Consider the following 18,794-nt stretch of genomic DNA (forward strand, 5'->3'; position numbering starts at 1 on the left):
TCCCATTCTTTAAATACAGTATGTCGCCATATTTACACGAGGCACTGGACTAACAGCTCTGTGTGCTTGTTTTCCAGATGAGGAGACTCCTGGCCTCTACGGCTTTCTGCATGTGATCGTCCACTCTGCCAAAGGATTCAAGGAGTCAGCCAGTAAGTCGTCCAAAAACACCTTTTTTTTATTTTTTTTTCTCCCATACACACACACACACACACTTGTGCACACACACTAGCTCAGCATCCCCTCACACATAGCTGCTCTGCATATACGTGTCTGCCACAAAACACATGATCCATCCATCAGTCAATGCAGTCTGCACATGCAGTTTCCACCAGACTGTGGCCCAATACAGAGATGGCCAGATAGATGGATGGATGGATGGAGGATAAGAGTATAGAAGACAGGAGAGAGCGACACAGAGAGTCTTAGAGGAGAAATGGAAGCCACAGTGGAATTTCTGTGGTTGTTTTCCTTTTAGCAGACATCACAAATGACACAAACACACTCAAATCACATTAGAAGGAAAGAGAAAGGATGTTTAAAAGCAGTCACAGCAGGCAAGGACAATTTTGAAACTGAACTGCTGGCAAACATAATGCCAGTTGTCTCTGATATTGTTTTCTTTACACAAATGCTGCTTTGTATTATAATGTGTGCAGATACAGCCCTGTGTGTCTCTGTGTGTTTTATCATCACCCGAGTGTGAGTTTAGACGTGTCAGTAGTGGACAGCTGGTGCTGCGGTACACTTTGTGCCCTGTTGCACAAGCACCATTTCAAATATCAAATATCTGGAAACGAGACAGAGATGAAGAAATGTGATTTCTTCAGTTACCATGACAGCCTTCAGTATATGAAAGCTGGCCTGCTAGAAATTCCTGGGTAATGGATTGGAAAGCTCTCTCCTCTGAAAGCCTGTTTGATCTTCTGTGGAGTGCGGAGAGCTGAAGGGTTTAAAAATGTAGAGTGTGTGTGTGGGGGGGGAGTTAGGTAGTTTCACTGATAGAATTTGATGTCACTGTGTCCAGTGAAGCGTTTATAGCCAGGGTGTGGCATGCAAGCAATGAAAGTAGTGTGGGCTAGGTGATGTGTTGCTGTTGTTAAAGGGGCACTCTGGCGGTGATGACGCTAATGGCCATTATAGACCATTTTAACCCCTAAAACAAACAAACGTTACATACTCTGTTTAACTGACAAAGAAGCCTTGTAGCTGGTATAATAGTTTGTCAAAATAAAATAATATGTTACTTTAAATGTTTGCTTCTTGGAGCAGGAAGCCAGGGGCAGTCAGACAGCATGGATATCCCGATTTTAAAACGTGTTGCATGGAATTAATTAAAAGCATATCTGCATTTATCTAATATGAGAAAGAAAACCACAGTACTGGATAGTTAGTCCATAACTGCCATAATAACTCAACCCCAGTTTAACACCTATGGAAGATTATGGACCAGCGTGTAAGACATTGGGCCCCACCTCCATCTCCAAGACTTAACATTTAACTTAAACACTTAATTTGAAGTGTAAAGTTTATGTTAAGTAATGACACTATTATCATGGCATTAATAGATTTAAATAATGCAAACTTTGGCTGCTCAATACAGTAAATTTTTTTCTTATCAGTTGTCTTTGTGCAGTATTAGTCATACATGGTGCCTAAGCCTTGCATCTTCTGGTTTAGAGTACTGATGAATTCTTTTAAAGTTGATTCATTGCACATATCAAGCTCAAACACCATATTTTGAAAATATCTCTTCTGTCCATCTATCTATCTAGCTATCTAGCGATCTATCTCTATATATAAATAAACATGGAAGAATTTCTGATTTTTCTCATATCCAGATGTTTTTGAAAACAGCCCATAGAGTTGATGGGAGACATTGTGCTCAAAATACTGTTTCTTCTGCATGTGTAATTCCTTCCAATACCACAAATTACTAAAATTACACCACTTACTCCAGATGTAGCTTAATAATGGGATCACATTTGCATTTTTATGTAGATGTTGTGTAATTCAGCTTGTCTGTGTGTGTTAAAGGTTGGATGTGGTTTGAGTTATGTTGTTGATGTCTCCTTCATTGTCTCTGCTTAAGATATTTGTCATTGTGTTGAAGCCATGTGTGCTGTACAAGGATTTTGAAGCAATTTGCTGCTCTTTTGCTTTAGTGTGTGCGTGCGTGTACAGTATATGCTTTCTGTTGATGCATATGGTAATTATTATCATATCAGAAGGGAAATGTGTAATGACTGGAAATAGCAGTCATTATTCAGTGGTTCCAATTGTTAAGTAGACATGTAATTATCAGCAATGGCTTCTTTTTGTTCCTTTTTTTTATTTAAAAAAAAAATCACATGCAGTACAATATAGTATTGGAGCTGTGTTATTTATGTCACAACGATCTCCGCCTAGTGGGAAGGGGCTTATAAATTCAGCCCAGGGCAAAGTAGTCAAACTGGGTCACAGAGGAAGGAGCGGGGAGTTGAGCATCTCCCAAAAACTCTGTAAGGAAAAAAAATCGAAAAATCGTGGAAAACATGACCTAGTAGGGAGGTGGAAAACATGTTCACTTTGTTCTTGGTTTATTTTTGTCCGAGTGTCAACAAGTGACACTGTGCATTGCCCCCCCCCCCCGCTATATGTATTCAACAGCTGCTCCAACTTAATGCTGTAAAACTGCAGTTCCTCGTGCTCCGTACAGACCCAAACTGAACTGCAACAGTTATTAAAACTGAGAGAAATCAAAAGGGCATTATAGGTGAGCACAGCTACAGTAATGTGCAGTTAGTTGCATGAGCTTGTCCAACAACACCTAAAGAGACTAAACACTATTCCATTTATATTTGTGTATACAGTAACTAATAATGGAATATTAGTGCAGATGCTACCGTACAAAAAAATAAACTTGCTTTTTACGCTTGAATCATAACCAAAGTTTTTATCACTTGCCACTGTTACAGTTAAAAATGAGAGGCAAAACACTGCCTTATTTGTTCACATGTTCTCATGACTGGTGATTTCTGAATGTAATCGAAACCAGCCATTGCTGCGTGCATTCTCATTCATTGTTCACCATGCCTTTATTAGTTTCTCCTTCTGGATTCTATGAAAACAATTCGATTATGCCTGTTTCCTCCTTATGTTGTTCTCCTGGAAGAATATTTTCTCCTGAAGCCTTCAAGCGAAACATACAGACAGTTTTATGTTTTCGTGGCTGGAACTTGTAGCCGTATAGACACTTAGTCTTAGTTTAACTGATAATCACTTGTCTCCTAATTCTGTGTGAACCTGCAGTTTGACCCTGCATTCAACACAGCCCCGGGTGAAGATTAGCCTCCTCTGTAAGAACACATATACACCACATGGGCTGTGGGCCTTAGTTAAGTGAGAAGGAAGAGGATGGTATCCATTAACCCCTACATTTAGGGGTCAGAGACCTCATGCTGACCAATTTATCCCCCTCATACTTTGAGCCTGATGGTGACCTGCCAGGAAAATGAAAACTTGTGGATTTCCAGGCCTCTTTTAGTCTGTCCTACTTCTGAAAGTTCTCCTGGATCCACTGCGAGGACACAAAAAGACCTCTCTAAATATGCTCGCTCTGGCCTTGTTTGAATATTAGGTCTGGGCACATGAACCCATTTCAGATGGAGAGGAAATCAACTTCCAGAGAAAGCTGGGAGAGCTGCTCAGCACTATGAATACACTCTCGGCCAGATGGAAAAAGAGAGGTTTAAATCAGTAGTGTCTCAAACAAATGCCTTTTTTCTAAATTGAACACAACCAGCAGTAATAAAAAAAGTGCCAAACCAAATTACAAATCTGTGCTTCAGTATAAACTAGCTGGGAAAGTTTCGATACTTCCAAAATGGCATCCGATCTCTTCACTGAAGCAGACTCTGACAGGTAGTTTGTGTATTTTTTGGATATTGGATGTCAAACCAGAGGTGACGGCTACTAGCTGTTATCTTCCCGTATATTGCGGAAGTGTATGATAACTGTTTCATTTCATAAATACCCCCCTGATGCTCACACTGAATTCCTGTCCCCTGAACTTCCCTCATACACCGCTGCTAATCTCTTCCTCATTGGGAGTAATTATGCCAGAGCCTTTCAGGATGTTGAGAAAACAAACAAAGAAGGAATGAAACCAGATGGAGTGATATATAGCTACATATTGTGAATATGTCTGCTCCAGTCATTCATAGCTCACCCAGGTGGTATGCTCAGTGGTATCTCCATAACATTAACCAAGGCACAGGTCAGGCTGTTATTTCTGATGATGCTGTTACTTTTGATGTTGCTATATAAACATTTTCTGTGTCATTCTGCAAGTGTGTTCATTTGCATGAGATTCATGTGTGTGACTCTCCTGGTGAAAGGTCGAGCAGCACGTCCATCCATCAGGCTGTCAGATGGAGGTTAACCCTAGGGACCAGGACCAGGCTGCGGGGCATACTATAGACACTTTAGAGACAGCCGTTAGCAAGGTCTGCAGGAACCGCTACAGCACCATTTGAAGAAACACATTAACAGACTTAATTGCTCTGTGTAAGAACTGAGTGTGAGCTGATCCCAGGGGAGCGCTGGCTGTGGTATGAGGATGTAAAGGGGGGGGGGGGGGGGTGAATGTGTACACAGGCCGCAGATTGATGTGTTAGCAACATATTGACTATTTAAACGGCAATTTCACATGATGGAACGTGACCCTTTTTTTTATCTTTTAAGTGAAGTCATTACATATCTGACACCAGAAATATGAAATCTGTCTCTAGCAAAATTTTACTTTAAAACATTTCTAGTTGAAAATGGGTTCAGGTGTGGATGACACTTTAGAGAAAGTAATTATATTAAGCCCCTTTTCCACTGCACGGTACCATTATTAATTTGTCCTTTTTGTGCTTCTTCTACCTTCTTCACAGCTCTCTGTGACCCCGTTTCGTTCCGTCAACTTCAGACTGCATTTTCCACAAGGAGCATTTCAGAATCAGAGCATTTTGCCTGCCTGATTTTGCCGACATGTTTAGATTTTGTTGATTTGGTCATTAGTTTTTTCTTTTTGTGCTTCTACAGTGATTAAGTTGGCTACGTAGTTAAATTATTTCTTTTTGTGTCCGTTTTATCAGTGTTTATTGTTGTTGTTTACAATCGGGAGTCGCCACAGGGTGTTTTATTTTGAAAATTGGATTGGATTCTTTATGCCGTTCTGTGTCAGACTTCCTGCCTGGTTCGATCTGCTCTGTGCTGCTTGACGCATCATCATTCAAAAATAGACCTCCTAACGCCTAAAGTCCACTGAATCCGCTAATTAACTACAAATACTACGGGCCTAATTATGTTCACCTTTAAACATTATCTCCATACATTGACATCATTATCCACTAAAAGTCTGTACTTTTACTACAAGTTGATAAATATGTGATCAATATGTCTCATCAAATTTATTTAATTCATTTAAAATTCAAGGACAAATCAGTCAAGAGATGTTTATTCAGTGCTTTTCTGTGGTTACCAAGGCTCCAGTTTTCTTGATGGATCTGTCCACCTTCTGTGTCTCCTCCTAGATCTATACTGTACCCTTGAAGTGGATTCGTATGGATATTTTGTCAGCAAGGCCAAGACACGTGTCTTCAGAGACACCGCCGAGCCACAGTGGAATGAAGTTAGTCGCCAAGATATCTCCTTTTACTGTGCATTGCTCTTTTTTGTCACTATGTAATAGCAAAAGTTTAATTCTCATTTTTCCGGATCTGTGTTATTCAACAGGAGTTTGAGATTGAGTTGGAGGGCTCCCAGTACCTGCGGATCCTGTGCTATGAGAAGTGTTACGACAAAAGCATGCTCAACAAGGACGACAACGAGATTGTGGACAAGATCATGGGCAAAGGGCAAGTCCAGGTAAGAGGGCGGCTGCTGATAGGCCATCACAGAAACAAACCATACACAGAGAGATCCTCTTGGGGACATTTCCCAACACGTGTCTCATTTTAATTAGCTGTCTAGGCTCTTCGCACAACTGAGTAGTTTTGTCATGGTGGCCTCTAATGATGCTGGCTGGATTAATAGTCTGAAAGAGAGTTTATTTAAGGGGGATTTCCCCTGTTTTGTTGTGAGAAACGTTGCCATAAAAATCCTTTTCAGTCTTGTTAACTAGATCCTGCCTACACAGTGGAGTCTGTGGTTTCTTGGTATTATGGCAAAATGCTGTTCTCTACTCTGCGTCGTTGTTTAGGTTTTGCAGAGCAGCCTACACAGGAATCTTTTTTTTTTTTTTTTTTTTTTTTTTTTTCAGAACTTCATAGGAAAATCAGTTTGGTCAAGTGAAGCTTGACTTCTGTCATTCCCCCTGAAATTCAGTCCAATTGCTGCTGTTCGATGGAGCTTCGGCTTTTGAGTTTGGGTCAACTCTGAGGGTTTTAGTTGCTCTTGTGATCAGTTAATATCCTCATGTTTTTCTCAAGTGATTTATGTGTCAGTGGCAGAGGTGTGCTTGTAGGAGGTTATTTTTGAACATGCTTCTGATGCTTTTTAAGTCCTCAAAACTTTACAGAAGATGTAAATCACTTGAACATTTGTTGACTGCTGCTGCATGTAGAATAACATTTCGCAGGTAAAAGCAGTATCAGTGATAAGTTGCACTGGGAATACAAATATCCTGTCTGACAGAAAGTGGGGCAAACATGAATCACTCATATAACGTTGCATTTTAAAAGAAAGGATGTATCTCAAAAATATTGAGTCGGTATGTTGTTTTTCCTCAGACCCAAGTTCCTGCTGTATATCTTTCAAACAGTCTTCAAATGGAAAAAAAAACACCCACGACATATTTGATGTAGCATTTCCTGTTTGTCGCCACCACTTTCCATGCTTTTCTCATTCAGTTTGATGCTTTGTGTCCTTCAGGGTTGTCTTTGATTCCCTCTGACAAGTAAATGGGAATGAGAGTAAGTGTGCAACACTCATACGTCATACTTCTCTTGTTGATCCACATGCATCAACGTGTCATTAGATTTATTCGTATTATGAGCTTGGATGTTTCTAAAATAATTAATAGAAACATCTTCTGTGTGGGAATGATTGAACTCATGGACATTTGTCTTTTCTTCTCAGTGTAGTGTGATAGAAAATAGTTAACCTTACCATGCCTTGTCTGTGTGATTGGGTTAATTGGGTCAGGAGTTGGCTCCTGCTGGAAGATTGGCTGACCTATGAGAGGATTAAAAGAATTATTGTGCACATGCATGTATGTATGTTTCTGTGTGTAGAGTAATTGTTAGGGCAGAAAAAGGACTTATTCTTATAATTATACATTTAGTTAGTTGGGTAGTGTGCCATTTTGAACAGGCACTCCTCAGTTGTCACAGAGAATTGATTTTGTAATTTGTTTTACAATAAGTTTTTGAAGCAGAACCATACAGATGAATGATATACCATTTCAATCCATTTTCTTAATTAAAGTGGACCGTTCATCAGTGGTTCAGCATTTTATCTTATATGACAGTAAAACCCATCCTCGCTGGTATGGCTGCTAGTCTGAGAGACAAACGCTGCTGCTGCTGGGAACATCCACTTCCAGCCAACAGCAGCCAAAAAAAACCCAAAATAAATACACCACATGTTCGCTGGCTCACTGTGAGAAGGGGAAAATAGAGAGGGGGATAGAAATGGAGAAAGAGAATGGCATGTTCTATCCCAGACTGAGAGGATGGGAATTGTGTGTGCGTGTGCATGTGTACTGCAGAGAGGGTGGTTGGGATTGTGGGTGTATAGTTGGTAGAGGAAGAAATTTGGATAGTGTTGAAGAAATATTATGAGCCAGGTTCAGTTGTGAAGAACTGAGTCTGATGAAGACTTAACATATCATGGTTTATTGAGCCCGGCTGAGGGGAGACAGTGTCAGCATACAACATGTGAACACATCGAATGTCCACATCGAATTTGTCCCTTTTTATGTTTCTGTCTTTCCCCTTAGTGCCTGTAGGTTTGCCTATTAGGTCATCTTTAGCTGGCCTTAACCTAGAGCAACTAATCTATCTGATGTTTAGACTCCAATGCTTCATCATATTGGAATATATTCTATCCATGGGTTGTACTCTTGAGTTGTACTGTGGAGCCAGTGAGTTCTTGTAAACATTCTTGTAAGACTCAACCGTGTAAGATTCCCATGCTAGCCTGACGCTTGAGCTAATATCTCTACCATATCAATCTAACGTCTCCATAACAAGGACAGTTACATGAGAGAAATAACTAGAGCTGGAAGGTCAGTGAGCACTTGTGGGGTCAGTTAAATACTCCAAGCTAGACTGTCTTACCTTTCCCTGTTACATCAATTAAGACACCTAAGAATATTCTTTAACAGATAGAAAAATTATCTCCAGGCAGCTCTCCGTTGATTGCATAACCTGTGTAGAGCTGCAACCTTTAGTCCACCATTAACTAACGAGCGTTCTCGGCTAATGATTTGCCAACTATTTTGCGTCTGTCAGGTACAACAAAGTGAATTTTGCTGTGGATACCATCGATCAATATGCTGATCTTATTGTTGCCTAGCTACAGTTGAATGCTCACTTCCGTCTGGATTTGGTTTATTGTCACTAAACATGAATGAATCCATGATGAGTATTTTATCTGGCCGCACAGTGCTCACGTATGATGTTCAGAGACATGGTAGGACTGATGTTTCGTCACATTACGCAGATATCTCATATGGATATGGCAGGGTTGTACAGTTTTTGCACAGACTTTGCCAGAGGGACAACGGTCTACTGTACAGTCCAGAGTGCATACCTAAAGAGACTTTCACTTGGACCCGAGCTGTTTGCTTTCTTGGTGAAGCTGATTTTAGAAGGAGCCTTCAATGTTTTGCTTTCCTCTCTGGAGACCCTCTGATTTATTTAACAAACTTGTGGAATACTTGACTGACCGTACATGGGCATATTGGGCTGGAAGTGTTCTTTTTTTTACCCACTGCTGTTACTTCACTTTGTTACCGATGAGAAAGTTGATCGCCTCTGTCATCAGAAGATGTTATGATCTGGGCCAGAGATTTTATTTTGCTTGTGGCCAAGGAAACCTGTAGGATTTTTGATGCAGTAATTTCTGTATAAGGAATGCTTTTATACGCAGGAGGTATATTGTTTGTGATGTCCACCAGTGAGCACATGCACACACACACTCACAAACACAGTGCAGGAAAAGCACAAGAGAAAGGCCAACAGTAGCACGCTCATGTTGGCTTGTCCACGGGGGGAAATACCACCATTTACTTCCAGCCCATCACCCAAACTGACGTCCCCCAAGCAGATAACCTCTGATCTCTAAGATCACATTGCTAATCCTCCATTAAATGGCAAAAATGTCAAGGTTACACTCCCTGTCTCTCAAACTGGCAACACAAATGGATTCTTAAATGTCTCCAAGCAGGCGATTTTCAAAATTGATCAGTATCAGCTCCCAAAGTTGCCAGTTAAAGAAAAGCGTTACCTGCAGTGTGTGATTTCTTTGGATATTGTCACAGATATTTTTCCTCTGTAAGCATTGATTGGCCTCTGGCTAAACAAATGTTTTGTACACATGGTTTGACTTCAGGCACAATCGGAGACTTTGATTATTTTTGCTGTCAGACGATGACAGCAGATTTTAAAAGCTCCAATGAGGAGATGGATGTTTTTTTAATTACAAACTCTTCAGGATCAGACCATATCGTTTTCTGATAATAAAAAGAGTGAAGCCTTGCAATTTTCTGGGTGTCAGGATTGTGTTCTGTCTTGTTATAAAAGGACACCACATCCTCAACTTGTTACTAGTGGAAAGTGCAAAAAATCTCCTGGTCTGCCTCATCATCCCTGCCAGACCCTTATGTGCCAGCTGTAGCTTGCAGTACTTGTCTTCAGAGGACCAGTTATGTAACTGTTTAGGTTGACAGCCCCAGTGCTTTGTGAAGCACAGACGCATCGTATCGCCCAGCGTCAGCAGTGCTTTCATCTGGCAACCCAGCCCTCATGCACCCCAAGCCTCCCCTGGGCTCACCTCTTAGGGCTTTTATTTCTAGTCTTATCAGGAGGAAAGAATGTGTTGCCGTTCACACACCCACCAGCTGTTTAGTCTCTATCAGCTGTCGCACTGTTAAGGAGGACTGGTTTGACAGAGAAAATAGGATTCCGCTGTAAGTAAGGTGTTTCTTAAAGCTCTAGATTGACTTTGGTGAAAGGGAGCGGTGCATTCCGGTGTTCTCAAAACAACCGGAAGTTAGTTACTGTAGTACTCCTCAACGCGATCAGCAGTTGGAGCTGCAGCAGTGGCTGTGACTCACAGCTCACGGTACTTCAAAACCCTTTGTGCCGTATTGCCGGAATTTATATCAAAATCAGTACTCCTTCTTGGAGTCACAGGTCAGCCAAATCTGAACACACAGACAATACTAGACATATTTTTATATTCACTCTAATTTACACCTCCTGAGGATATCATTTTCACTGTTTCATTAAAAATAAACATCCATATACAGTATCTGACATAGAAAAAGGACCTTACAGAACTTGCCTGAGAATCATCACGTTTAAGTTTTTTTCATTATCAAAGTAATCTAGTGATCGGTTTGTTGCAAACAGGAGCTGATAGATAATTCATCATACTTTTTATGGTGCCAGTTTTCCAAACTGTAAACAAATATAGGCAAAAAAAGGGGACCCTCAACTGCCTGTTTCCTGTCATGCCACATCTGATGATCCTGTTATCCTATTGAGTCATAAAGCATGTCCAGTAATGTCCCCAGCAGAGGGGCACCACCTCAACCTCTCAACCCCATCCTTCCCTTTCTCCCTAACACTCATGCACCTCCCTCTGCAAGACGCTGGGAGGTTGTTTTTATTGGTTTGTATGGAGGGGGAGGGGGGGGGGCAGCAGTGTTACTGGCACTTAATGAGTAGTAACCTGGAAGTTTTGAACGGCTTCCCAGAGATAATGGGAGCCAGAGAATTTGGGCATTGAGAGTGAAATGAGAAAGGGGCGATGAAGTGTTGTGTTCCTGGCAGCTCTTAGCTCCCTCTCCAAAACCAAGGAGCTGGACAGAGACGCACGCATTAGCTGGCGTTACTGTAAAACTACGGCTGCAGAGGGGTTGTAAAGTTTGAGCATCTATCTGCACTCTCATTCCCACTCAAGAGCCAAAGCGCTTCCCCCTACATGAAGCTTTAGATGCAAAGTTTGACATTTACATGCTATTTGAAGGATTTATTGTTGAAAGTGCCATTGTTTGGGCTAATAGCAGGCTGGCCATCTGGAGAATTGGTGGTGAAGCGTGTGGACCAGTGGTACTTACCCAGTGCGGGAAGTACAGGCCTAAAGCTCTGATCTAATTTCTCAGCAGCACTCGATCAAACATCATGACAACATAAGGCTGTCATGACAACCTGGTGAGTGCATTTAGTAATATGTGTAGTATGTATAAACGGTGAAGAAAATTTCATTATAAAAGTAAAAGCATTTGTAAGCGGATGAGGAAATTGGCAACAAAGTTAGCTTCTTTTTTTAGTCATCTTAATAAAACTCTTGCAGTGTGGTGCATAATTAACACTGACAGGAACAAAATTAGTTATTTTCTTTCTTTTGCCTTTCATGGAAACTGTGCCCAGGATTCCCAAGTGATGTGTTTTTTTTTCTGTGTGATTACTGTTAAAAAATGCCTTCCCTCTAGGGCATGCAGGGTGGCGGTATTTCATGTAGTATTTGTTTTGAACATGGAGCTCATTGATTTTAATGAGGGTGTGTATGTGAATGTATGTGTGTTCATGCTTCAGTGTGTAGGTATTAATATAAATTTTGTTTCTGCCCCCTGTTGTTGAGGGCTGTGATCTGTCATGTTCCCACCCTACACACCCCCCGCGACCATACACAGACACACACAAACACAAACACACACAACTGTCAGCAACTCTAACAGATGGGACTCTGCTGTGTGTCGTCCCCCCCCCCCCAGGGGACAAACCACACTCGCATACACACACAAATGGGTGATGGGCTAATGCATTGTAAATTATATCAATAATTTCAGCCTGCTACATTACCTGGTGTTTATTAGCTTGCGTCTCCTTTGTCTGGCTAGGTGTGTGTGTGTGTGTGTGTGTGTGTGTGTGTGTGTTTTGGTGGTGGAGGGGGTTGTTGATGAGTTTAGTGTGGATATTCACTTGGGAATAAGAAATGTCAAGTCCACATTGCTCTTTTCCTCCTAAACTGTCTTATTTTATTCTTTATGTTCCTCACAGTTTATTTTTTCCACTATGGTTTTTAATGAGGCTCATCCTTCATATTCTCTGTGTTTGAGCATATGGTGCTTTTTTTATTGATGATTCCCAATTAGGCCGACTTCCTCATCAGACGATCCTTGCTCAGTGGAGCTGATAGCAGCATTTTGATGGATTTTTTAGTCTTTCCCTGTCATCTTCCCACAAAGAAGCTCCCCCGTCACAACCCTCACTTAAAAAGCCTTTGTTCCCACTTAAACCATCCACTCCCTGCCACTTGGGATATGCATGCCCTAAATAGCTACATGCACTCCTGTAAGCATTCTTAGATCGTGCAAACGTGCAGATACCCACTATATTTTCCTCTCTGTGAGTAGAATAGGAAAAGCCCCTTCACCTGCCAAATCTAGTTTACATGTGAGTGTGAAGACAAAACAGGCCCATTTAATCAACATTTGTCCAGCTTTATGCTTTTGTTTCTTTCTTGGATTCACATTTTCTAGACTGATGAATTCAAATGTATTGTTATAATGTCAGAATATATAATATATATATAATGTCAGGCAGAAGATAATATAAGGAGTAAAGCAGCATAACCAAATGTTAGTACATTGTGTTGGACTGTCCTGGCCGAGTAAACAGTTGTCTATATGTATGTTGTAAAGTCTAACATGTGCTTAAACAAAAGTGAAAATGTGTTTATCATGTAGAGCAAGTAGCCTAGATACATTTGTATTGTGAGCAAGAGTTGGTTGCAATTTGACTCGCAGTTCTACTTTCAGTCTGTGTAGTCTGCTGCCCCGTCATCACTTATTCACTGGCCAAAGTATTATACAATCTGAAAAACACCAAAGTTATTCAAATGTATCTTGAAGAAGCGATGAATGTCTGCACTGCATTTCATGAAAAAAACATGCAATAATTGTTTAGACATTCACAAAAAGCCCAAACTACCAACCTGATGGTGACACAAGAGGAAAAGTCAGGGTATCACCAAAGTCCGTAGGATTCGACTATGAATGTTTGCACAGAATTTCGTGGTAGTCCATCAAATAATTGTTGAGATATTTCAATTTGGAGAAACTGGTTGGTGCACTAACCAACAGACCTGCATTGCCCTCTATAGAGCCACCCTGTTGGCGTGGCTAAAAGACATTATGCATTTCAGCTTGGAAAGTGATGAACAAAATCTTACTAGCGTCTGAATCTAACCAGTTATGGCTAAAGGGATGCCAGAACTGGTTAAAATCTCAGCTGCTGGACTCCGTAAAAATCAGAGGCGTCGGACAGACTTTTGATACAAGCCAAGGATAAAGAGTGAACTGTGAACTGTGTAGGAAGAGCAAAGCAGAAAAGCTTTGCTGTAGCTGTTGGATGTCTGGGGACACTGTGAAAGAGTAAAAACAGAATATAAGAAGACCATTTAAAGGGCAAAGGATCTTTGTGTGACCTCCTTCACATCTCCCTGCCTCTTCGTCCCTCGCCATCCCAGCAGATAATCCAAACACACTGCTCTCCAAAGGACCACAGAGATTGTCAAGGGCAAGCCAGCTTTGTAATTGCACCTCGTTATAACATTACATAATGTTTCAGGGAAGTGTAAAGGATTGACAACAGATGTATGATTTCCTTCCCTGAGCATGCATATGCAGCACATGCGGGGAGCGCAGTTAGAGAGACACAGAAGAGGAAGAGATGGAGGAGGACAATAGGAATCAGAGCCCCAGATGGTGGCCAATTATATGATACTGAGAGCTAAAGTGAGAACAAAGGAACTCATCATAGCCTGAGAAATGAAATGCTCTCCAGAGAGACACTATGAATCTCTATGCATTCACTACCGCCCTTTTGTCTCGTGGAAGAGTCAGGGTTCAGAAATAATTGGAAACCGTCTGAAGAGGGTCAGGTAATACAAAGAGTGTCATATTTGAACACAGAGGCCGTCACTTCTGTGCTCAGATAAAACCGTGAGAGGTGATAAGAGCCTCTCAGTCCAGCTATAAGAGCTTGAGTTTTCCGTTTTGACCAATTAGGATCAGTTAACTTGGCTAGTTATTCACATTTCCAAGTGCCTCACTTATTGTTTCAGCTGCTTAGTATCTTTGGAGCCTGAGACATAATGAGAATAATGCTGATGATCTAGAGTTGGAGACAAGGACAGAGTCAAACAAGGAGCAGTCATTAATAATTACAAGTAGACTTTTTGTCCCCTACATCCCACTCTCTTTGTCATCTGCTGTGTTTAAAAACAACATATCCAGTTTGGATGGTAGGGGATTACTGCTAGCAGACCAAGAAATGGTGACAAAATATATTTTTTCATTTGATTAAACCCAGAGTTCCCTCCTTGGAGGTCTCTCTGTAACAACAACTTTGCGTCCTGGGACATTCCAAATTTGATTCAGGGTTTTATTTCCTTGGTCCAGGGCAGAAACTTCACCATTCACACATTCCCTGGCTGCTCTCAAGCTGTGGATTTATAGACAACAGATGACACTGGGGGAAGAGATTCACCTCATCCCTTCTCATCACAGTCCCAATCTGTCTCTCTGAGGGGCAAAGCTCATTTCATGCTTGGCTCTGTCTGCCAGCGCACTGCGAGGCTCAACCCATGGATTGTCTAGGGCTCACCTCAGCAGTGGGTTGGTGAAATCCCTGTGTGGTCAATGGATGAGTGCCTTGTGTGTCTGCCTGGAGATGGTATTTAGTTCTTTATGATATTGAATTCATAGAATACATAATCTAAAGTAGTATCGGACTTGTGTGTTTGATTTGAACAAACAAAAGTGTAAAAATGGCAATCTGTGTTTTTATGGGCGGTTATGTGTCTATTTCTTGGCTGGGCATAGTGACTTTCTGCTTCCTCCCCTCTCTCCTCCACACGTTCCACCTTCGTCCTTGGTTGACCGTGGGACAGCTCTGCAGAGACAACCCGCAATGTCTGAGGCCTCCCTTTCTTTCTTAATCAGATTTCACATCACTGCCAGAACCAAGTCTCTTACCACCAGATGCGACTCGGGCCTTTTTATCCCCAGAAACCCAGTGAGACCAGAATGCTTTCTCCCTCTCCCTTTTCCCCTTGCTGTTGTTGGCAGCGTTCCGGCACATATTAAAGTAAATGGGCCTCAGCAACACACTGTGTCCCAGCATGGAGACCCCATTCTGGCTTTCAAGTGGCCGGTCGGGGGACCAGAGCTGTTCCTACAGCAGTAAGATGTGAGGGCTATCCATCTGTAGCTGATGTTTGCCCTGGCTGCTGTTGTTTTGAAACCCACACTACCCCAGGGGAAGCTGGTAATCGGGTTATGAAGCCGTAGCGTTTACTCAAATGCCACTTTGGTAAAATGCTCTCCTCAGCTTTTTGTTTAGATGTGATGGTTGTGCAGGAACTTCGATGATTTCCACATGGCCATAGCTGGGGAGACTGAGCAAGTATGTGCCCACTGTGGTTCTGCACCTCATTATGCAGGATGGTTGATCGGCAGTGGGGCTTGAATGAGGTTTGGTTTCATCTTGCAATTGGAGATATGGTGGAATACACGGAATTTCTATCATTGGCAGTGTGCTTCCTTGTTTTATTATGAAGTGTGGCTTTGATCCAAAGTATGTTTTAGGATCTGTCTAAACACATTTTAGCATGGTCGTTTGTCTTTGTAGAAACTGGAAGGTCAGGGTCAGATATCAAGCGGTATCATTTCAGTATCTTGGTCAAACACTTTGAGAAGGACTGATGGGTACTTGTGTTGCCGGGTGATCATACCATACTTCCCTCCTACATCCTGTCTTCTGTGTAGCATTTCACTCTAAACGTTTTCCCCAGAAGCGTCCATCAGAATCTGTCCCGTAGTATAGGTTTTCAGAGGGATTACTGACATTCCGGTTTTCCGTTCCACAACCACAGGAGAAGCTTTGTAAAACATCCATGATCCAATGACAACAGTTTGTATCAGCAGAAGTGGTTCATATCTAATTACGTTCGTACAAGATGGGAGAAACAGCAGGGAAAACTGCAAATGGTTTGACGATCATGGTCATATGAGGTTATGTTATTGTCTGTATTGTATTGTTCATCATACTGTTCATTTATTTTACATCCCTGTTTAAATTTCAGTAATTTTTGAAAGATGAGCCTTACCCCCTTCCAAGAGCTACCAGGATCTATGTGTGTCTGTGTACTCATTCCTAAAGTGCTCCTCATCCTTGAGCCCCACAGTCTTTGTTGAAGTACCTATATATCTGTGTGTGTACGCCTCAGTAAGCTGTCAGATCTGTCTTTATTTGCTCTGGCCCCTAAAGCCCCGGCAGCTCTCACACTCGCAAAGGTATACAGTGCTTCTGCCCGTTGCAAGTTAGTAAAGATTTATAATTTTGAATTATTTTAGCTTGAGGTACTGCAGTTGTTATTTTTGGGTTGCTCCATGCATTTTTTTGCATGTTAGAGTGTTGCAGAGGCATCTGCTCGCCTCCCGTTGTGATCTAACTGTGCTCATGGGTGAGTCCAGAGAGAAAGCCCCCAACCACAAACACACACACTGAATTAGCCTGCTAGACTGAGAGAAAAATGAGTGGATATGAAAACTGCTGGCTGAGGGAAATATACTTAATAGGATTCTTCCCAGGCTTGTAGGGATATTTAAAGTGAATGCAACGTCCCTAAAATAGTGCTTTCAGCCTGTAGCCTTATCTAGTCTGACCTTTTAAACATAATGTAAGCACAAGCTGATGTACAGTGGCAGAGATGTGGTCCAGATTTATATCTAAACATAGCGGTACAGTGGGTCAGAAGTAAATGAACAGCAACATCCAGTAAGTGCATGATAGCTGATTAATACTGTAGGTGAGGTTTTAGTTTGTGTAAGCTCAGTGATTTCCCTTGCCAAAAGCAATTCATTTTGAGTGATTACTGGTTAAATGCTAAACTAGTTTGGGTAAGTAATTTCAGGTCATGGCTCGAACCTACATGCTTTCATGCTTGTTTTCCCTCTCCATATTTCAGCAAGTCCTGATGACCTTTCCATATTCCTTCCACTCCAGTTATCAGAGTGGTGCAAGGCCTGTCCCATGTTTAATGTAAATGCACAAAAAACTGGGCAGTCAGGTAGTATAATATGGAGATGGACTTCTAAATGAGAATTAATCAATTTTAGCTTCATGTACAGAATCTATGCTCTGCAAAACCCCCAGCTACTTTCAACGCAATGGCTTTGAGTTGTTGTTGAGTCAATGACTTCCCATGACAAAATGCTGTTCATATGGCATGTCTGTGAGTTGTGCCAGGCGTTTGATCCTGCTTTATGACTTCCTGTCCCAGGGCAAGGGAGGGAAACTGCCCATTTCCTGTTCGGACTGTGCGCATGAACTCTGAGCTCGCTGGTGTACTAATGCCTGTGTGATTAGTACACCAGCGAGCTCCTTATCTATATTTGCTTCATTTTTTTCAGTAAATATCAGAAACCCCTCCCACAAGTCCAAAACTAAGGCTTTATTAAATCAGGTTTTGTGGTATTCATGTTTTCACAGTTTGCCTTCATTCCAGTATTGGTTTACAAATGTGCAGTCAGACTGACAGCTGGCTACCCTGACAGGTGTTTATCTTTACTGATGAATCAAAACATTCCTCACTGGATAGTTATGCATACGCTGTGATGAGTTAATATAACGTAATCAGTTAATGAAAATGGTTAAATGGTGGATTATTTTTATTGGCTTATTGAATTTCTGACCTGGGACCTCAGCATTGGGGCCCTTTGGCCACAACAAATTATGCTAATGATGAAGTAATTGTTTTCATGCGGAGGAAATGTTTCTAAAGTCTCTCCAGACTCCTTGTGCAGATGTTTTGAACTTGTCAGCTATGTAAAAGATGAGGTCATTGGTTATCTAGTGTTTATGGCCCCACCAAATCCAGTTCTGGTGCCACAGAGTAGACTTATGCCACATGTAGCATGTCGGGGATCAAAGCATTTCAACTTGATCTTCTGCGTTTTTCCACATATTAAAGGAATGTCAAACCTTTATGGAGAAGACATGTTTAAGTGTAAGGGTCTGCCCTTTTAAACTTAAAGAAACACAACATCCAGTGAGGCATAGTGATCAAAATGTCCTTCAGTAATTTTTGTACTCACGTATAGGTTTGCGTATGTTATTATACAAAACTTGAATAAGGCACAGTTTGAAATTAGCCACTGAAATGTACCAGTTCAAATAACCTTGGAGAACAACACTGTTCTCTCCAGCTCTTGGTGTTTCTCATATGATGAGTGCTCTCTGTGCATTGCCTTGCTGGAAGCAGCCTGTTGCATAACCAGCGTGTCGTGCTGTATTCATCTGAGCAATGTTTTATTTATTTTTTTTAACGTCCTCGGCAGAAACATAAAATGTGTTGATCTGGCGGGGGTGTGTACCTGTTCCCCCAGCTGGTCCCGCTTTCAAAGAGCTGAGTGGGTGTTTATGAGGGAGGGCACCTTAAAAGTCTATTTCACAGTCACAAATTGTTTGAATTATGTAATGTTTGTTGTATAATAGCTGGGAGAGGGATCTGTGCTCTATGTGTGT

General features: G+C 41.5%; 1 protein-coding gene across 4 annotated transcripts in view; it reads left to right on the forward strand.

The window, feature by feature from the left end:
- Positions 1-18,794, forward strand: part of abr (ABR activator of RhoGEF and GTPase) — a 124,830-nt gene that overhangs the window by 82,126 nt on the left and 23,910 nt on the right. For all 4 annotated transcript variants that reach the window (XM_038708302.1, XM_038708303.1, XM_038708305.1 and 1 more), the window contains 3 exons: positions 78-152; positions 5,562-5,659; positions 5,764-5,895. In XM_038708302.1, the coding sequence (XP_038564230.1) occupies positions 78-152; positions 5,562-5,659; positions 5,764-5,895 (305 nt within the window). The remainder of the gene's footprint in view (positions 1-77; positions 153-5,561; positions 5,660-5,763; positions 5,896-18,794) is intronic.

Source organism: Micropterus salmoides, unplaced genomic scaffold (assembly GCF_014851395.1).
Source record: "Micropterus salmoides isolate LMB-PRFRI ecotype aquatic unplaced genomic scaffold, ASM1485139v1 Ms_hic_scaffold_9, whole genome shotgun sequence".
In the NCBI taxonomy this organism is placed as follows: domain Eukaryota; kingdom Metazoa; phylum Chordata; class Actinopteri; order Centrarchiformes; family Centrarchidae; genus Micropterus; species Micropterus salmoides.